This window comes from Agelaius phoeniceus, chromosome 9 (assembly GCF_051311805.1).
Source record: "Agelaius phoeniceus isolate bAgePho1 chromosome 9, bAgePho1.hap1, whole genome shotgun sequence".
Taxonomy (NCBI): domain Eukaryota; kingdom Metazoa; phylum Chordata; class Aves; order Passeriformes; family Icteridae; genus Agelaius; species Agelaius phoeniceus.
Window position 1 is genome coordinate 13102497 of NC_135273.1, and position 17624 is coordinate 13120120.

Here is a 17624-nt window from a genome sequence, read left to right on the forward strand (position 1 = left end):
CTGGAAAAAGCGGAAGAGCCCAGCCCTGACAGCATGGGAGGCTGCTTCCCCCTGCCCAGCCAGGAACCCTGCACAACCTCCCAGTTTAATATATTTTTGTTTTCCCCCTGTACTGGCTCGGTGTGTATGATGGTTAATGTTAGCTGGGGCTGGCTCACAGCACCATGCTGGCCCTGTGATAAACACCATCCCTGCCACCCTGGCCAGCCACACTCCCAGCTCCGCTCCCTGGCACATCGGGAGCCAAGCAGCAGGCAAAGTTCAGGGTTTGTTTGTGCAGGGGAGATAAGCTGAGGACGCCCAGGGCTGTTACTCATTTATGAGAGATCATTGTTTGCCTTGTCTTAAGGAGGTTTTTCCTCTACTCTGCTTTCCCATCCCAGGTGCAGCAGCTCTTGTGGCCTGTGCATGATTCCAGACTTGTGTCCTCATGTGGACACTTGGGGAAGGGTCCCTGTAACTTCCAGAGTGGTCCTGCTCCCACTGGTGGGATGGAGATGTGTCAGCATGGGACTGGCCAGGGTGCTTTGGTGCTCCAGGTGTGACCCCACCACTTGCTTTGCCCAAAGCTTGGTGGGTTTGGCTCATGCTGGACATGGTGCCACCAAAGCAAATTGTTTCTTCTTGATGTCTGTCTGCACTCACCTGCCTTGCATTGCTGTGCTGTCATTCATGGGCAGACCCTCTGTCTGTACAGGGCTTGTCCTGGAAACAGGAGTAAGCTGGAGCGAGCCTGCTCGGGGATCTGCTCCCCAAGGAGCTCAGCCCTGCATGCAGCACCCTACATAAACCCAGGGTTGGATGCTTTTGGGTGCTCCGTGCTGGTCTGGGGGGACAGTGGGGCAGCAGGGAGAAATATTTCCCATCTGCCTCATTCCCAGAATGCTCTCGGGCAGCCGCCAGTGCAGGTGTGAGGTTTGTGTCTGAAACCCCTTGAAGGAACCAGCACTTTGATGCAAGCTCCAGAACTATGGCTGAATCCACATCCGGCCCCTCACTTCTCCTTCTCAGCCCCAAAGCCCTCTTCACCTTGGTTTTACCTCCCTTCTTCTTGGGACTCAGCAAAGTATTTGCTTCAGGGAAATTGTTTGCAGTGAGCGTGTTTGAGCAAATTCTCTACAGGGTCAGGTATTTGGGCTTTTTATATATATATATATATCTATATGTGGGTGTATATATGTATTTATAAACCTCTAAGCAAATACTTAGGTGCTGGTTGCTTACTGGGAGCTCTCCAGCTCAGAGATACCCAGTCATCTTTTTCCTCCTTAGTGCCTGCAAGATGAGCTAGTGGCTTTGCTCAGTGCAGCTGCGAGAGGTGGGGGTTATTTGTGAGGGATCGAATGCATGAAAGTGAGAGCTGAAGTAGATGTGGAGCTTCAAGGCAGCTTGGGATGAAAGAGAACCTGAAATCTTGTGGAAAAACACAGGAGGGAAAAATTGTTTCCGCTTGAAAAGATTTGCTGAAGATTCCAAGCAGTTCCTGTATGGATTTTCCTTCACCTTACATCCCTGAAGCATCCTTTCCAATGCCTCAGTCCTCTGGAGTCTCATCACTTCAGGGGGGGCAAAGCTGGGGCCAAGGACCATGTCCTTGCACAGCAGGACATGGTCAGCTGGGCTTTTGGGAAGGAGAGGAGACCTTGGGCTCCCCAGGACCCTCACTGTTGCCATTCCTGCTGCAGCCACTCTGGGGGTGCAGTGGGTCTTGGGGTACCCCTGTGTGCCAAGAGACCCACAGAGAGGCTTGGCCCTGAGCCCCTTTCTCTGCTTTTGAGGGAAAAATGTTTCTGCTTTTTGGATGTGATATGCAATGGGGGGATCAGCTGCCTCTGCTGAAACATATCCTTCGGTCAGGGGGATCTGCAGGAGCAAAAGGCTGGGGGTAAATGAGGGATGAACCCAGAGAAGACTTGAAGGAAAATGTACCTCCAAGCAGCTGACCCAAGTGCTCAGCAAGCAGCTCTCTGCTGTGACAGAATGGTTGCTGACCCAGAGGGATGCTGCAGAAGGTCACTGTGCTCAAACTCCCCTCCGTGCTCCGTGATGGCTGCAGGCTCCATGCCTTGTGCTATGCCTTGCTTTCCCCTTGAGCAAATGAGGGTTTGTTTTTCCCTGAAGCCATCCCTGGTCTGAGGCCGTGCTGGGTCAAGCATCCATGCGTGTGTGCAGCTGGCTCCTTCCCAAGCCTGCCTGCTTGTGAGGTGCTGGGACAGCAGGAGTGTCTGAGCCAGCACTCTGTGTTTCAGGAGGGTTTGGTGGCCAGCCCTGTCCCAGAGAGCTGGAGAGCCCGTGCTGAGGAGTGGCTGTGCCGGCCCGGCGGCTGAGAGAGCAGGAAGATGAGCGCAGGGCCGGCACATCTCCTGACAACTCTCTTCATGGCAGCGGCAGCCATGGGCTACCCGTCCCGGCGCTCTGCCACCGACCTGGATGCCACCCCCAGGACAACAGTCACCTTTGATGGTAAGGGGGTGTGGGTCCTGGTGGTGGCAGTGAGGTTTGGGATTTTGCTGGCACTGGCCTTGGTACATTGTGACTGCATCTAAGCTTTGCCACCCACCAGAGCAAGGGGCTCAGCCTGGGAGAGTGGCTACATGGGGCCTCTGATCCCCTGGGCTCCAGAAATCAGAGCCCACATGGCTGTCTGGTATTGTGTGCCCCAAAGAAATGAGCATGGCAAAATCATCTCCCCAAAAGCCAGAAGGGGACGAGGATGTGCAGGCAACCAGCCCTGACCAACCCCTGGCCCTGCCCAGCAGCCCTTGGAGGGTGTCCTGAGCTGGCATCACACCTGGACTGGCATCTCATGGCCCAAATAGTCAGCAGGAAACTTTCTTCCATGATTTTCTCTAAATGACACTGAGCTCTTGACCTCCAGCCTCTGTGGTGTCAGTGAGCCCAGCAGTGTCATTGTCCCTTGGTACAATGGGATCCACATGGCATCATTGACTCATTAGTGAGGCTCAACTCAGCAATTGATGGTGGGAGAGTTTCATTGTAGCTGGGGTGCCCTTTTCTCTCCAGGCAATGCCTATTTTCTGGGAAAAATGGGGAATCATTCCTTTTCCAGCTGCCCACGGGGTCCCAAGCTTCATAGAATTTTCACTTCCTGCTGGTCCCTCTGGCCAGGGCTGAGTCCTACCTCACACTTCTCAGCACCTCAAATTGGATGGTTTCATTGGCTTGGTGGACAGGAGCACTCAGCCTCACAGCAGAATCACTCCCCTTGTGTGACAGTTTTGGTTCAGGTTTTTTTATCCTTCCCTGGGCTGGCTGGGCTCAGTTCAGAGACAGAGTCACTGCCAGCATGTTTCTGCTTTCTTCAGCAGTTTCCCAAACAACATGGCAGGTCCATGCCCAGCACAGACATTGCAGCTCCCACCCCTGAGCTGTGCTTTAATTAGCGGAGAGAAATTTCCTCTGTGACCTGAGGCCGATTAATGCCTTTTGCCTTTTACCAAACCTTCTCCTTTCCTTTCCTCCTGCTGTAACTGCTGTCACCCAGCACTGCCTGCCTGATAACCTCAGCAAGTGCCATCCCACCCACTTCCAGCTCCATTCTCTTGTCTTTTCCCAGTGGCTCGTGCTGTGCCTGCCCTGGGGTCCCCCTCAGCCCCCTGTTCCCTTTGCAGAGCTGTCGGGAGTCCGGCGCTTCACTGCACACACCCTCAACTACAGCACCCTGCTGCTGGAGGATGAGCGGGGCATCCTCTACGTGGGTGCCAGGGGAGCCATCTTCGCCCTCAACTCCAGCGACGTGGCCGACGGCTCCCACCACACGGTGAGCCACGCTGCCCAATCCCCATCCAAATCGTGGCCACTCTATCCCTGCTCAACCTCCCCCTCACCATCTCAGGTCCTACCTGGAAGTGATGTCCCCACGTCTGTCCCCAGGTCCCCTGTGGACACCTGGTCCTTCTCCCCAGCCAGGCAGCATGGGGACAGTGGTGGGAGACATACCCAAGCTCAGAGCTGCCTGTTTCAGGGACGCCCCAGCAGAATGAAGGGCAGGGAGGGAATCACACTCTTTTGCTCCCCCAGGGAAGGATATCCCAAAATCCTCCAGGCTCCTGCAGTGCTCTGGGATGTCTGCCCACTAATTGGGGTGTGGGACCACTCTTGCCCCAGGCTGGTGGGATGTGTGCAGGGTGCCATCTTGTGTTCTGAGCAACAATCCCTCCCTAAACAAATAAATAAGGATTTTATCATCTCTGATGGCTCTGATGAAAGCTGGAGGTTACAGTGACAGGGGGACCATGCAGTGATGGGGGTCATGCAGTAGCAGTCTCTCTTCCCCTTGCAGATCCACTGGGAAGCCTCCCCGGAGAAGCAGATGGACTGCCTGCAGAAGGGCAAAAACAACAAGGTAGAGCTGCTGGGTGGGTGCCAGGGAGGGGCTGCCCCTGCTTTTCCTGGTTTGTAACACCTGCCCTCCCCCTCTGCAGACCGAGTGCTTCAACCACGTGCGGTTCCTGCAGCGGCTGAACAGCACCCACCTCTATGCCTGCGGGACCTACGCCTTCCACCCGCTCTGCGCCGCCATCGTGAGTACGGCTCACCCACGGCTGCCCCTGTCCCTTGCCACTGTGTCACCCTGGAGAGGTGCAACCCCTGTCCTCTCCTACCATCTCCACCCACAGCCCCACTCCCTTTCTACCGCTGTCCCTGCCCCTGCTTGGCTCACTCCCAGGTGAGTGACTCCCAGGCTGGGGTGAGTAAGTTTGAGGATGTGGCCATCATGATGCAGATGCCATGAGTCCCTGGTCCAGCACTGGGATTGGACTCTGACCCCAAGCGAGGGCTGGGGATGGATCAGTGTCATGGAGGATGCATGTGGGCCCAGCAGGATGGGATGCACCAGCCCTGGACTTGGTCTCCACTGCCTGCTGTTGCAGAATACCCTCCCAGAGGAGGGGCTGCAGAGTGGCTGATCCAGGTGGTATGCATGCCCAGGGAAAGGTGACAGGGGCAGAACTGACTCAGCAGCCCCTCCCCAGGAACTTCCTGTGCTAGTCTGAGAGTCCACACATGGCTGTGACTCATGTGTCCAAGAGCAGCCTTGTTTTATTGGCAGTGGGACTTTGACCCCCTTTCAGTAGCTCCTTGAGTCAGTGGAGACTCAGTTGCCATTTGCCCACCTCTCTTTCTGAGCTGGGGGGCAAAGGGGCCCCGTGACCATGCCTGCAGTGTGGCCAGGGAGCCCTGGAGAGGCTGTGCCTGTTCCCATGGCTGTGCTGCTTGTCCGGTTTGGCCCTCACACACACTGGAAATTGGGTGGAGGAGCTGCCAAGCTGGAAGGGCCCTGTCATTATTTAACATGCTTTGAACTGCAAACCCCAAAGAAAGTAACTCCTGCTATGACATGGACAGCACCTGGGGGGACTCCAGGCTGGCTGAGCAACATCTGCCAACCAGGCACTGCCTGGGAATATTGGCTGCACTGGCTGGCTCCTGCCCAGTGCCCATGCAAAGCCTAGCTGGGGCTCCTCTTCATCCCAGAGCCCTCTACCCACTCTTGGCTGGGGGCTGTGGCTGGCTGTGTGGTTCCTGACCAGCTGGAGGGTGCCAGGGGGGTTCTTCTTACTTGGACAAGGGCATGGCTATGGGCATCACTTTGTCCCTGCTAGCAGGCTCAGCAGAGAGCCTGAGGCCAGCAGGTGAGGTGGGTCTGTCCCCTCTTGTCTAACCTGATTCCCTGTCCCCCTCAAGGATGCCAACAGGTTCATGTTGCCATCTCACTTTGAAGAAGGCAAGGAGAAGTGTCCATATGACCCTGCCCGTGGCTACACTGGGCTCATTGTGGGTAAGCAGCACCTTTCCGGGGCTGGTGGGGACATGCAGGATGCCACTGACCATGGCCCCATCCCCAACACCTCTCCAGGGGGTACCAGTGGTCCTCCCCCCAGTCGTTTGCCTGAGGTGTGGGGATGCTGGTGGCCTGTGGGCCTGTCCTCAGGCTGCAGGGCCATGCTGATGGGCACCTGCCCTGCACAGATGGAGGCTTGTACACAGCAACACGCTATGAGTTTCGGAGCCTCCCTGACATTCGGAGGAACCTGCACCAGCGGCCACTGAAAACAGAGGAGTCCCCACTGCACTGGCTGAATGGTGAGATGTCCCTGTCCCTCCCATCTCGAGGGCTGTGGCATACTGTGCATTGCCCTGGAGATTGTGGAGCAGGTGTGGGGGATGGCTCTGGAGTCCTGTGTGGTTTGCTATGAGAAGGAACTGAGGCAGGGAAGGATTCCCCATTCTGTGTTGGTCTCCAATCACCACCTCTTGCTCCGTGTTCCTAGACGCGGAGTTTGTGACCTCTGTGCTGGTCCGGGAGAGCAGGGACAGCCCTGTGGGTGACGATGACAAAATCTACTACTTCTTCATGGAGCGGGCAGGAGAGGAGACCACATCCTTCTTTGACAAGAGTCAGGTGGCCCGAGTGGCCCGGGTGGCCCGTGTTTGCAAGGTAGGCAAGCTCCCAGCCACAGCGAGCGAAGCACTGCTCCTGTTGGTGCAGGGGCAGCACGCCTCTGCCTGTGGGAAGACTGAGGCACAGGCAGAGGGGAATGAGCAACCGTCCAGCTTGTGCAGAAATGCTCTCTGCACCCTCCCAGAGCGATGTGGGGGGGAAGAAGATTCTGCAGCGCAAGTGGACGTCCTTCATGAAGGCACGCCTGGTCTGCTACATCCCCTACTACGAGGTGCTGCGCAGTGTCTGCAGCCTGGACGGGGGCGGCTGGGCCAGCACCGTCTTCTATGCTGCCTTCGCACTCTCAGCACAGTGGTGAGTGGGGAAGCGGCCAAAAGCATTGGGGCTAAAAGTCTGCAGCACCAGGGGAGCCAGAGATGTGCGAGGGAATGCGCAGGCAGGTGCTGAGCACCTGGGGGTGCATTTGTTGGGAGCACCCACGTATCTGCCCAGGCTTAGGCGAGGTTCTGCTTCTCAGGAGGACCATGGAGGCCTCGGCCGTGTGCCGCTACAACATCTCGGCGGTGCAGCGTGCCTTCGAGGGCCCCTACATGGAGTACCAGGACTGGGCTCGCAAATGGTCCCGCTACGACGGTGCAGTGCCCGAGCCCCGGCCCGGCTCCGTGAGTGCCTAGGAGTGCAGAGCAGGGGTGGCAGGGGGCAGCTGCCTTCCTCTCTGACCCCTGTTTCCCCTGGGCAGTGCATCACAGACCACTCCCGCAGGAAGGGCTACAACTCCTCGCAGGACCTGCCCAACAGTGTCCTGGACTTTGTCAAGCTGCACCCACTCATGTTTGAGGAGGTGAAGCCAGCTGATGGGGAGCCACTCCTGGTGAAGAAGAACGTGGTGTACAGCCAGCTGGCTGTAGACAGGGTGCAGGCCCTGGATGGTCGCTCCTACGATGTGCTCTTCATGGGGACAGGTGAGTGTGAGATGAGTTTGATAGGCCTCTGCTGGGCAAAGGCCACACCTCACATTCCCTCCTGAATCCCCTGCTCTGCTCTCCAGGGGATGGCTGGATCCACAAGGCTGTGGTGGTGAACTCTGGCATCCACATTGTGGAGGAGGTGCAGGTGTTCAGGGACCTGCAGCCTGTGGAGAGCCTGGTGATCTCCCACATCCAGGTGAGGGGTGGAACAGTTAGGGGGAGACTACACATGGGGCATGCTTGTGTTGTGAAGCTGCCATTGTGCTGTTTGGGGCATTGTGGGGACATGACTCCTGGGTCACCCCAGTTCGGGATATGTGCTGGAGCCCAGGAGGGTAGCTTGGGGAAATGAACCAGCCTGGCCATCAGCACTCACTGGGAGCTAGGGGCTCTTCTCATGCACACCCACGAAGGGAGAGCTGTGCTGTGGGGCTCGGGAGGATCTCTGGGCACCATGGTGCACTCCACAGCCCAGCAGCATCATGCCAGATCCATACTGAGCCAGCCCTTTCCCCCTCAGAGGAGCCTGTACGTGGGGGCAGCCAGCGGGATCGTGCAGGTGCCCCTGGCCTCCTGTGCCAAATACTCCTCCTGCTATGACTGCATCCTTGCCCGGGACCCCTACTGTGCCTGGGATGGCAGGGCATGCCGCGCCATCGCCACCACACACAGGTAGGGATGGGCTGCCCATCTGCAGATGGGTCCCCATGAACCTTCCACTTGCCCCATCCCATGCTGTTTCACGTCACCCCAGAGCCAACCCCAAAGGTCTGGCATCTGACAGTGGGTCTCCTGGTGGCCGTGACCCCCATAAGGGTGGGTTCAGCTGAGGCTGTATGGCTGACCCCCCATGCCTTGCAGCACAGGGCTGGTGCAGGACATTCAAAGTGGCAACAAGGGATGCCGGAGCAGCTCTGGACGGGGTGAGTCTCTCCTGCCCTTTGGGACCACAAGGATGCTGGTGCCCAGCATCCCTTAGAATAGCTGGGAGAGGTGCAAGGCAGTGCGTGTCCCCACAGGCTCCCTGCTGTGGAAAAACCGGACGGTGCTGCAGGGGGACGATGTGCTGCTGCCCTGTGACCAGCGCTCCAACCTGGCCCGAGCCGTGTGGCTGCTGAACGGCAGCGAAGTGCTGGGCATGGGGCAGGACCGGCTGCGCGTGGGGGTGGATGGGCTGCTGGTGACGGACACGCTGCCCCAGTACAGCGGCGAGTACCGCTGCTACGGCGAGGAGCAGGGTCTCCGGACACTGTTGGCTACCTACAGCCTCTCCGTGCTGCCCGAGCTGCCCCGCAGCCCTACAGCTGCCCCATCACCCCATGCCTCCAGCCAGACGACCAATGACATGAAGGTAGTTTACATTTCTGCCATCGTCACTTTGGTGGTGCTCTGCACTGTGCTCAGCATCATCCTCCTGTACGTGTCCTGCCTGGAGAAGCGCAAGGGCAAGTATGTGCTAGGGGAGCCGCGGCCAGCCAGCGTGGAGCTGCAGACCGTCTCGGCCAACTGCCTGCGCAAGGGCCACCGGGAGGAGGAGGAGGAAGAGCTCACCTACCCCGACGGCTGCCTGCGGATCATCCCCGGCGAGGCGCCCACGGCTGCCACCTCCCCAGTCAAGGAGCTGCCGGCTGCTGTGCCCCCACTGCCACCCCCGCTGCCAGCCGAGCTCACCAATGGCGTGGGGGCTCTGCCCAACGTCCTGCGGAAGATGAACGGCAACAGCTACATGTTGCTGCAGCAGCAGGAGGAGCCACTGGCCTCTCCGCTCTACAACGCGTCCTTCACCGAGGAGCTCAACAAAATCCTGGAGAAGCGAAAACACACGCAACTGGTGGAAAAGCTGGATGAGAGCTCTGTGTAGGGGCTGGGGAGGGGGGTCCTGCCAGTGGGGCCCTCCTCCCCTCCAGCCCCTTCTCCCACCCTTTGCCAGCAGTGTTACAAGTCTCAGGCAAAACTACCTCCTTGATGGCAGAGCTGGGCCGGGCCCAGGGTCAGCCAATTTCCTTTGGCTTCTCATTCACTTCTGAGACTTGCTGTACAGAAAAAAAGGAAGAAGTATCTATTTAAATTTGGAGCTCTATTTATGTATAAAAACTCACTGACAGTGGCCACGAGCTGGAGACAGGAGCTGGCACCTGGCTGAAGGTGGACACCATGGGGAGGGAGAGTTTTTGTCTGTTCACCCAGGCATGAGAGAGACGCTGTTGTGGATGTGTGGACTTGGCCAGCCCTGCTGGGTGTCCCTTGGCACACAGGAGCTGGATAGCTGCTGAGAGGTGGGTGAAGAGCATGGAGGGGGGCTGAGAGCTGACATACTGTGCCTGTGCCTCTCACAGGGCACAGGATCCCTTGCTGATGGAGGGCTGGTGGGTTTTTCCCAGCTGCCAGCCCTCAGGCAGGAGAGGGGCCCTGGACACATCTCACATTGTGAGGGGTGGTCTCAGTGGCTTCCAGCCCCTATCTGCTGTTCTGCATCTGCTCCCTCAGGGTTTCCTCTCTGGGAGAGGATGGTTTGGCAAGGCACAAGAGATAGGGCGAGGAGCTGATGTCCTGAATACCCTGGAGCAGCTGGTGAAGGGGCACGTGCCCACTGCAGAGGCCACAGGTGAAATACGGGGCTGGGTGCACTGGGAAGGTGGCGCCCCCAGGGCCTCCAACCCTGACAGGGCTCTGCTCCCTTTTCCCAGGGCACTGGATGCAGCAGCAGGCAGCAAAATGCACTAGCAGCAGGACTGGGAGCCACCACCGTGCCCTACAGCATGACAAGGGACCAGCACATCATCCACATACCCCTGATGTCTGCAGTGCCCCTGTGGCTCCAAGCACAACATGTTTCTGCCCTCCTGTGCAGTGCCGTTGGTGAACTGGAGTTCAGGCACAGCCCTGCCACCCGTGGGGAAATACATGGGCAGGGAAATATCCTCACATAGTGAGGAAGAAGAATCTTGGACAAGGGCCTGCCTCCCTGTGGAGCCTTCTCTTCATGGCACTTTCCAGGAGCAGCCATGGTCCCTAAATCCTCATAACTGTTTCTGCAACTGCCACCTCCTGGGGACTGAGAGATGGGGGTGACAAAAGCATCTCATGCTCCAGGGACAGTGTGGTGACACTGGAGAAACTGGGGAGGGACACGCCTGTGGGGGGTCCATGTCCTCCCCCATGTTCCTTGCTCATACCTCCATGATCAGGACATGGTCAAGGGCTCAGCCCTGCAGGGGAAACAGGAGATGGGTGACAACCCCCAGAGTCTCTCACAAACTGCAGCTCAGGCCTCCTATTCCAGGAGAGTGAGGCTTAGCAGGAAAAGGCAAGAGTTGCACACTCTGCCACCCTGCCCCAGCCCTTGTTTTTGCTGCAAGAAGGGGGCGTGAGCCACCCCCAAGGACTACCCCAAGGACCACCTGCAACCCTCCAAGGAGGGGCATTGCTCTGTGTCTGGCACTCCTCATGCACAGCTCCACATTCCCCCTGCAATAAAAATGGCTCTGTCTGGACGTGGTGTAGCAGTGTTCCTCCAAAGGCAGGAGAAATGGATGCAGAGACGTGGGGGTGGAGGAGGCTTTATTCGGGCTGCAGGCGTGGGCCCTGGACGGTGAGGATGGAAGGTTTGTTGGTGAGGGGATGCCACTGGCCCTGGATGCTGGGGTTGTCAGTGTGGAAGGGCTTGCGGATGCGGATGATGTCCAGGCCGGACTGGTTGGCCAGCTTGGTGGCCAGCTGCACGATCTCCTCACTCGTCTTGCTGGCAATGAGTTCGTCCCGCACCGTCCCGTTCACTGCAGCAGAGTGAGGGGTTCAGGCCGTGATCCCCTCACTCCACAGCCTCCGGGGGGGCAGCTGCTGCTCCCCCATCCCGCAGCAGCTGCCCTGGCACCATCTGTGCCGGGCAGAGGTGGTACAGAGCCGGGGCAGGGCAGGGAGACCCACCCCCCGTCCCCTCCCCAAGCCCCCCAGCACTCACAGTACTCGGCCCGCAGTACCGGGGCCGGGCCCGGGCCCGCGTGGGGGCTCACGTAGAGGACGACATCGGGGTGCTGCCGGGCGAAGTCCTGTGCCGCCTCCTCCACGAACTGCCTGGGGGCCAGAGGGGACCCTCAGCCCCAGCCGAGCCAGAGAAGGGACGAATCGCCACAACCGCCAGACATGGGTCACCGTCCGCCCGTGCCGGGCCCACGGGAGGGGTCACAGCGTAGAATTTGGAGTGATGTCCCCTGTGCCGCCTTCCAGCTCCTGCCCCGTCTCGCAGGAGGCTGGGGGTCCCACCCCGCCGCTGCCCCCCGTGCGATCAGCGGCAGCAGCACTGTCCCTTCCCCACGCTGACAGGCCCAGGGAAGACCCATCCTGCCACTTCAGGGGTCAGCAGGCTCCCCCCGCCCCATCCCCGGCAGTCGGGTGGTGCCTCCGGCGGTACCTGGCGCCGCGGGCGTCAGCCGCGGTGGGGCTGAAGAGGAGCTGCAGGCGCTGGAGCTGCCGCACGTACCGGCCCACGCCGTTGTGCAGCACGGCGGTCAGGAACCGGCTGGGCGACCCGCGGCCTGTCATGGCTCCGCGCTCACCCGGAGCCGGAACTGGCGGCAGGGGCGGGACGGGGCAGCCCCGACCGCGCCGGGAAGTGACGCGCAGGGAGCGGGAGCGGCAATGGCGGTGTCCGTGCGGACCCACGTGGGGGCTGCGGCCTGAGCGGCTCGGCGGGGCCGGGGGCCGCGGGGCAGCCGCCCATGCGGAGCGGCGGCGGCGCGGGCGGGTGCCGGGGCGGTCGGGATGGCGCTGGTGCCCCTGCGGCCCGGGAGAGCCGCCAGCCGCCTCCTGCCGCTGCTGTGCGGGGGGGCCAGGAGCAAGGGAGCCTCGCTGAGCCCCGGGGCGCCGGGCCGCCTCGGGCAGCGACGCTACAAGAAGGGCGTGCTGCCCTCCCCCGACGGGCCCGCGCCCTCCGTCTCCATCACTGAGATCCGCCAGTACCTGCGGGCGCAGGACATCCCCTTCCACGATGGGTACAGCTGCCTGCACACCCCCAGCCTCTTCACCGGCGACCGCGGGGACCAGCCGCTGTCCGCCAATGCCCCGTTCACGCTTTTCATTGACAAGACCACGGGCAGCTTCCTGTGCACAGCCACCCTGGCCGAGGGCACCTGGCAGGACTTCCAGGCTAACGTGGAAATGCGGCACCATGGCGTTACCCCCATTCCCCCTGCCAGCTCGGAGGAGACGGAGGAGGAAATGCGACAGGCTCGAGAGGATGCCCGCTGCATCTGGGAACGGGCTCTGCCGCTCTGGGAGCTGCTGGATGAGAAGGAGACCAAGGAGACCAAGGCTTTGTTTGGTATCTCCCAGGTGACAGATGCCACCTTGAAACGCTTCGGTGTGCGTTATCTGAGGGCTGCCAGGTCTCTCGTCTTCCCCTGGTTCAGTCCTCAAGATGCAACCCTGAAGGGCGTGAAACTCCTGAGGGTGGAGAAAAAGGGGGGCACAAAAACTTACGTGGAAGAGACTTTACCCCGCTTCGATTCCTATCGCAATCTTTTTGGGCTGCCCCTGATTGGCCGCCGAGACACAGAGCTAGTCTTAACCGGCTGGGAGCTGGATGCCCTGGCCCTGCACCAAGCTGCAGGAGTGGCCAGCCTGGCCCTGCCACGGGGGGCCAGCTCCCTGCCTCCCACCCTTCTTCCTTACCTGGAGCAGTTCAAGCGCATCACGCTGTGGCTCGGCGAGGACTTGCGCTCCTGGGAAGCTGCCAAGCTCTTTGCTCGCAAGCTGAGCCTCAAGCGCTGCTCTCTGGTGCGCCCTGGCAACCTGCAGCCCCGGCCCTTGGAGGCTCTGAACCAGGGCCTGAACGTCACCAAAATCCTGCGTTCTGCCTTGCTTGCCAGCCACAAATCCATCATCTCCTTCCGGCAACTGCGCGAGGAGGTGTTTGGGGAGCTGGTGAACACCGAGCAGGTGTCTGGCGTCAAGTGGACACGTTTCCCCGAGCTCAACAAGCTCCTCAAAGGGCACCGCAAAGGGGAGCTCACCATCTTCACAGGTAATGGGAGTAGCGACTGGTGGACAGGGCAAGCAGAGGGGTGTTTGGTGGCTTCACCCTCCTGGGGGTGGTGCTTCACGAGTCTTCCAGGTCTCTTTCTGCTCAAGGCTTTTGCTGAGCCTGTCTTTCGGGTGTGTGAGAGGCTGGGGTGCATTCCTCAGTTCGGTGGGACCGTGCATGCCAGTGTGTTGAAGGGCTCCCTGCCTGGGGCAGTGTAGGAAGTCCTGGGCTGTCCCTTACCCCTGCTTCCAGCTGCCACCCTGAGCCCTCCCTGTGCTCACCCCACTGGCTGCCCAGCCCTTCACAGGGACCTGTGGGGACCCATAAGCTGTGGAAGCCTGTGCCCAAGCACCCAGGTGTGTAGTGTGGCACAAGAAGTTTGTTTATGGTCTGAGTGCTTCAGATGGGCTTCTCTTACCCTAGTCCCTGGTGCTTCCACCTCTAAACAACCCCCCAACACGGTCAGGATGGGTCAGATCATCTCCCCCAGCTAATTCTCCTGTTGTTGTCTGTGTACCAGGCCCAACGGGCAGTGGGAAGACCACGTTTATCAGCGAGTATGCACTGGACCTGTGCATGCAGGGCGTGTGCACACTGTGGGGCAGCTTTGAGATCAACAATGTCCGTCTGGCCAAAATCATGCTGACACAGTTTGCTGGCCGGCGCCTGGAGGACCAGCTGGAACTGTACGATGAGTGGGCTGATCGCTTCGAGGAGCTCCCGCTCTACTTCATGACCTTCCATGGCCAGCAGAACATCAAGTATGGTCCTGCACCTCCATTCCCAGTGGCATTTACCCCTCATGGCATGTGCTGCAGGGCCCTGGGGAGCTGGGGCTCTTCCCCCTCAGTTACTCACGGATTTGGGGCTGGCAGGAGTGACATTGGGACTGTTCAAGTCCCAGGGTTGGTGTGTGGGGACTGTGTGGCCAACCACCTGTGTTCCTCCTGTCATGGTGACTCTCACAGACTCTCTCTGGGGTGGGGGTAAAGGAGGGGACTTGATCCCATGTGCTCTGAAGCCAGCCTGTGCCCATGGCAGGACATGTCCCCTCACACCCTGCTTACCTGCGGTGCTGTTGTTTGCTGAAGAGGGAGGACAGGCATCTCCAACCCCTTTTATTCATCAGGCACTGTGCACCTGCATGCATCCCTATGTGCCCTGAGGATCCCTGTGGGCTGGGGGCATTGCAGGGCAGTAGGCAGGGACTGTGTGGGCAGCACTGGGTCCTTCTGATCCCACCTACCTTTACCTGGGGGATGGGGCTGCACCTGCTATACAGTGGGGGAGGTGCAGAGGTGAGATGTGCCCACATCCCATCAGGACCTGGTGCCTTCCAGCTCTTTCTCTACATCCCTTTGCCTGGCTCAGCGTTCCCATCCCTACCTCCACTAATTCCTGGGGCTGATCCTGATCTCCTCTGCTCAGGACAGTGATTGACACCATGCAGCACGCAGTCTACATGTACGACATCACCCACGTGGTTGTTGACAATCTCCAGTTCATGATGGGACACGAGCACCTCTCTGTGGACAGGTAGTCCTTCTTCAGTTGGACCCTTCCTTCCTCTGTCACCCTCACTGCTGGAGCTGTCCCTGTCAGGTGTCACGCCAGGGCGTGGGGTTCTGCACAGGGTGTCACCTTTACTCCTCTCTGGCCACCCTGTTTCATTAAAGGGCAACCAGTGCCCTAGGGAGGAAGAGGTGGGAAGGGGTGAGCAGGTCACCATCCATCCCTGCCATACCACATCCCTCTTCCCATGTGGGCTTGTTTGCCTCACGTTCCTGGGTGGTTTCTGCTGTGGGGATCAGCACCTCGCTGCCTTCTGCCACTGAGCAATGCCAGCCCCTGACCCTATTCTTGCTGCTGTGGCAGGCTCGCTGCCCAGGACTTCATCGTTGGTGCCTTCCGCAAGTTTGCCACGGACAACACGTGCCACATCACCCTGATCATCCATCCTCGCAAGGAGGATGATGAGAAGGAGCTGCAGACAGCCTCCATCTTTGGCTCTGCCAAGGTGAGCTGGCCCTTCTTTGGGCACAGTGTATTCCCAGGAAGGGGCTAGGATATGTTGGGCAGTCGTCCTCAGCTGCCATCAGTGCCTTGGATCATCACTGGGGACTTGAAAGGTGTGGGATGTCTCCCAGGGTCCTGATGCAGGCAGAGAGCAAACCCATTGTCAGCTAAAGCTCTGTTGGGGCTTTAGGTGCATTTAATTAATACTGACTGTGGGTGGAATGTAGTAGGAGATAATTAAAGAGGGAGGCAGGGAGGGTGTGGGGACGGGCTCTGAGTATTCCGGTCTCTTCCGTGATGCTGACCAGCCCTGCAGTTGTGGGCAGGAGGTGCTCTCTGTGCACAACCCTCCAGTGATCCCATTTCCCCACGGTGGGCTGTGGCACAGGATGTGCTTGGTGGGTCACTGGCCATTCCAGGGGAACACAAGTGGTTGGTGCTGGGGAAATGCTGGAGTTGCTGTGGCATGGGGCGCCCTGTAAAAGGGTTTAAAGGAGCTGAGAAAGTGTTTGTGACTCTGGCAGCATTCCTGGCACCCTCCTGGAGATGTTTTCCTCTCCCCAGGCCAGCCAGGAGGCCGACAACGTCCTCATCCTGCAGGACCGCAAGCTGGTGACAGGGCCAGGGAAGCGCTACCTGCAGGTGTCCAAGAATCGCTTCGACGGGGACGTGGGTATCTTCCCTCTGGAGTTCAGCAAGGCCTCGCTCTCCTTCTCATCTTCCAAAAGCAAGGTTAGGCTGAAGAAGATGAAGGAGGAGAAGGAGATTTTAGCCAACAAAATCGTGGAGGGAGGCTCAGGAGCCTCCAAGAAGCCATGAGCCCAGCAGGTCTCTTCCTCAGTTTGTCTGGAGGAACAGATCCTAGTTCTGTCAGCCCAAGGCTGGGATATGCCAGCTTCTCTTCCCTGGGAGCCTCTGCCATGGGGCTCTGTGGCACTTTCTCCTGCATGAACAAACCTCTTGACCACCAGCACAGTGTCTGAGATGGGGGACCACCATGAAAGGAGGAGTGGTCCCATCCTAGCGAAGAGCGGATGGGGAAGGTGCTTTGACAAACCGTGGCTGCTCCACATTGGTGCTGAGTGCTGGGAGCATGGTGGGAGTGGAGGCAGAGTGAGCTGGATGATGGTGAGGATGATCTGCAGGTCTGGGACTTGGATATCTCTGGACCTGGGACGGGTCGTTAAATTGTGTCTGAAATGAAGCTGAAATACTGAGCTGTCGTTAAAGTGGGAGGGGATTGTGGAGGGCAACTATGCAGAGGGACACGTAGTAGAAATCTCCCTGTCACAAATGGGGTCTGTGGGCTCAATCCTGCATGGGATGGAGCCAGCAAGGGAAAGATGGTGAAGGAAAGTGTGGGAGATTGTGGGTCGCTCATGCTCCAGGGTGGGAGCAGGTGTTACATGGAACTTGCTGTTTCTACCCGCTGGACTGGTGCCTGACCTGGCCCCCTTTGCTCAGGGTCTCCCAAGCCCCTTTCTCTGGGGGGCATCACCAGCAATAAAACCATGTGGGGAACAGTCTTGCCTTGCTCTGCTGGGTTTGGGGGAGCTGCCATCCCCCCAGTCCTCAGGGCTGCGGGCAGCAAATACTGTGACCTGACTAGTCCTTGCCATGGTAGGGAGTGTCCATGGCTGGATCTTGGTCTAATCCCTTTGATTTTTTTTCCCTCTTTCTAGTTTTATTAAAGCATAAATATGAGTGTCTTTTTCTCTCTGTTACTGGAGTACCCTTGGTCTGGGGAGGGTACCCTGGCCAGGGAGGAGGTGCCCCCCGATGATGTCCCTGCTGCACTGAGCATCCTGCCTCCGTCCTGGCTCACGTCCTGGCTCACGGGATTATTACCAACCCCCATGCTGGGAATAGTTTTGACCTGAGCCATAATGAGGGCCCAGAGCAGGCGGGTGGTACACACCCAGCCCTGGGTTTCCGGGGTGCACCAGCTCACCTGGAGAGCACCCTTGGGTGCTGTCAGTGCAGGTGTGAGCACCCACAGGCAGGACAGGGGTGGTTGCAGAGGAGGGTCCTGAGGAAGCAGAGGTAAGGCAGGGGGGAGTGGAGCTAGGTCAGGGTTCACATGGCGGTGTGGGTGAGGGCAGTGGGTTTCCCCTCTCAGCCCAAGGGTTCCCTCCATCTCACTGGCTTCCATTTTACCCAGTCTAGTTCAGGTAAGGTGCTGTCATGGGGG

General features: G+C 59.0%; 3 protein-coding genes across 7 annotated transcripts in view; 2 read left to right on the top strand and 1 right to left on the bottom strand.

Moving 5' to 3' along the window:
* The window catches only part of SEMA4G (semaphorin 4G), a 29600-nt gene extending 18711 nt beyond the window's left edge, over positions 1 to 10889 (top strand). Inside the window, exons 3-18 of one of the 4 annotated variants that reach the window (XM_077182943.1) lie at positions 2250 to 2463; positions 3633 to 3781; positions 4304 to 4366; positions 4446 to 4544; positions 5710 to 5803; positions 5995 to 6108; positions 6297 to 6463; positions 6612 to 6781; positions 6945 to 7089; positions 7167 to 7389; positions 7476 to 7591; positions 7916 to 8067; positions 8257 to 8318; positions 8415 to 9671; positions 9883 to 10000; positions 10083 to 10889. In XM_077182943.1, coding sequence (XP_077039058.1) covers positions 2340 to 2463; positions 3633 to 3781; positions 4304 to 4366; positions 4446 to 4544; positions 5710 to 5803; positions 5995 to 6108; positions 6297 to 6463; positions 6612 to 6781; positions 6945 to 7089; positions 7167 to 7389; positions 7476 to 7591; positions 7916 to 8067; positions 8257 to 8318; positions 8415 to 9256 — 2520 coding nt within the window. In that variant the 5' untranslated portion in view covers positions 2250 to 2339 and the 3' untranslated portion in view covers positions 9257 to 9671; positions 9883 to 10000; positions 10083 to 10889. Of the gene's footprint in view, positions 1 to 2249; positions 2464 to 3577; positions 3782 to 4303; positions 4367 to 4445; positions 4545 to 5709; positions 5804 to 5994; positions 6109 to 6296; positions 6464 to 6611; positions 6782 to 6944; positions 7090 to 7166; positions 7390 to 7475; positions 7592 to 7915; positions 8068 to 8256; positions 8319 to 8399; positions 9672 to 9882; positions 10001 to 10082 lie in introns of all 4 variants that reach the window. The other 3 variants (XM_054637437.2, XM_077182944.1, XM_077182945.1) reach the window with 3 other exon arrangements.
* A 50-nt stretch (positions 10890 to 10939) lies between these two features.
* Positions 10940 to 11973, bottom strand: MRPL43 (mitochondrial ribosomal protein L43). The gene is made up of 3 exons (XM_054637574.2): positions 11807 to 11973; positions 11357 to 11469; positions 10940 to 11171 (listed from the first exon to the last, which is right to left on the bottom strand). Exons 1-3 carry the CDS (start codon positions 11935 to 11937, stop codon positions 10957 to 10959), a joined length of 459 nt encoding a protein of 152 aa, XP_054493549.2. The 5' UTR covers positions 11938 to 11973; the 3' UTR covers positions 10940 to 10956.
* Positions 11974 to 12002: 29 nt separating this feature from the next.
* TWNK (twinkle mtDNA helicase) lies at positions 12003 to 17142 on the top strand. Of its 2 annotated transcripts, none has more exons than XM_077182946.1 (5): positions 12003 to 13417; positions 13938 to 14178; positions 14846 to 14953; positions 15293 to 15434; positions 16003 to 17142. In XM_077182946.1, exons 1-5 carry the CDS (start codon positions 12157 to 12159, stop codon positions 16168 to 16170), a joined length of 1920 nt encoding a protein of 639 aa, XP_077039061.1. In that variant the 5' UTR covers positions 12003 to 12156; the 3' UTR covers positions 16171 to 17142. The 2 variants fall into 2 exon arrangements, with proteins under 2 accessions (XP_077039061.1, XP_054493548.1); XM_054637573.2 differs by having other exon boundaries at positions 12004 to 13417; positions 15998 to 17142.
* Positions 17143 to 17624: the final 482 nt, after the last annotated feature.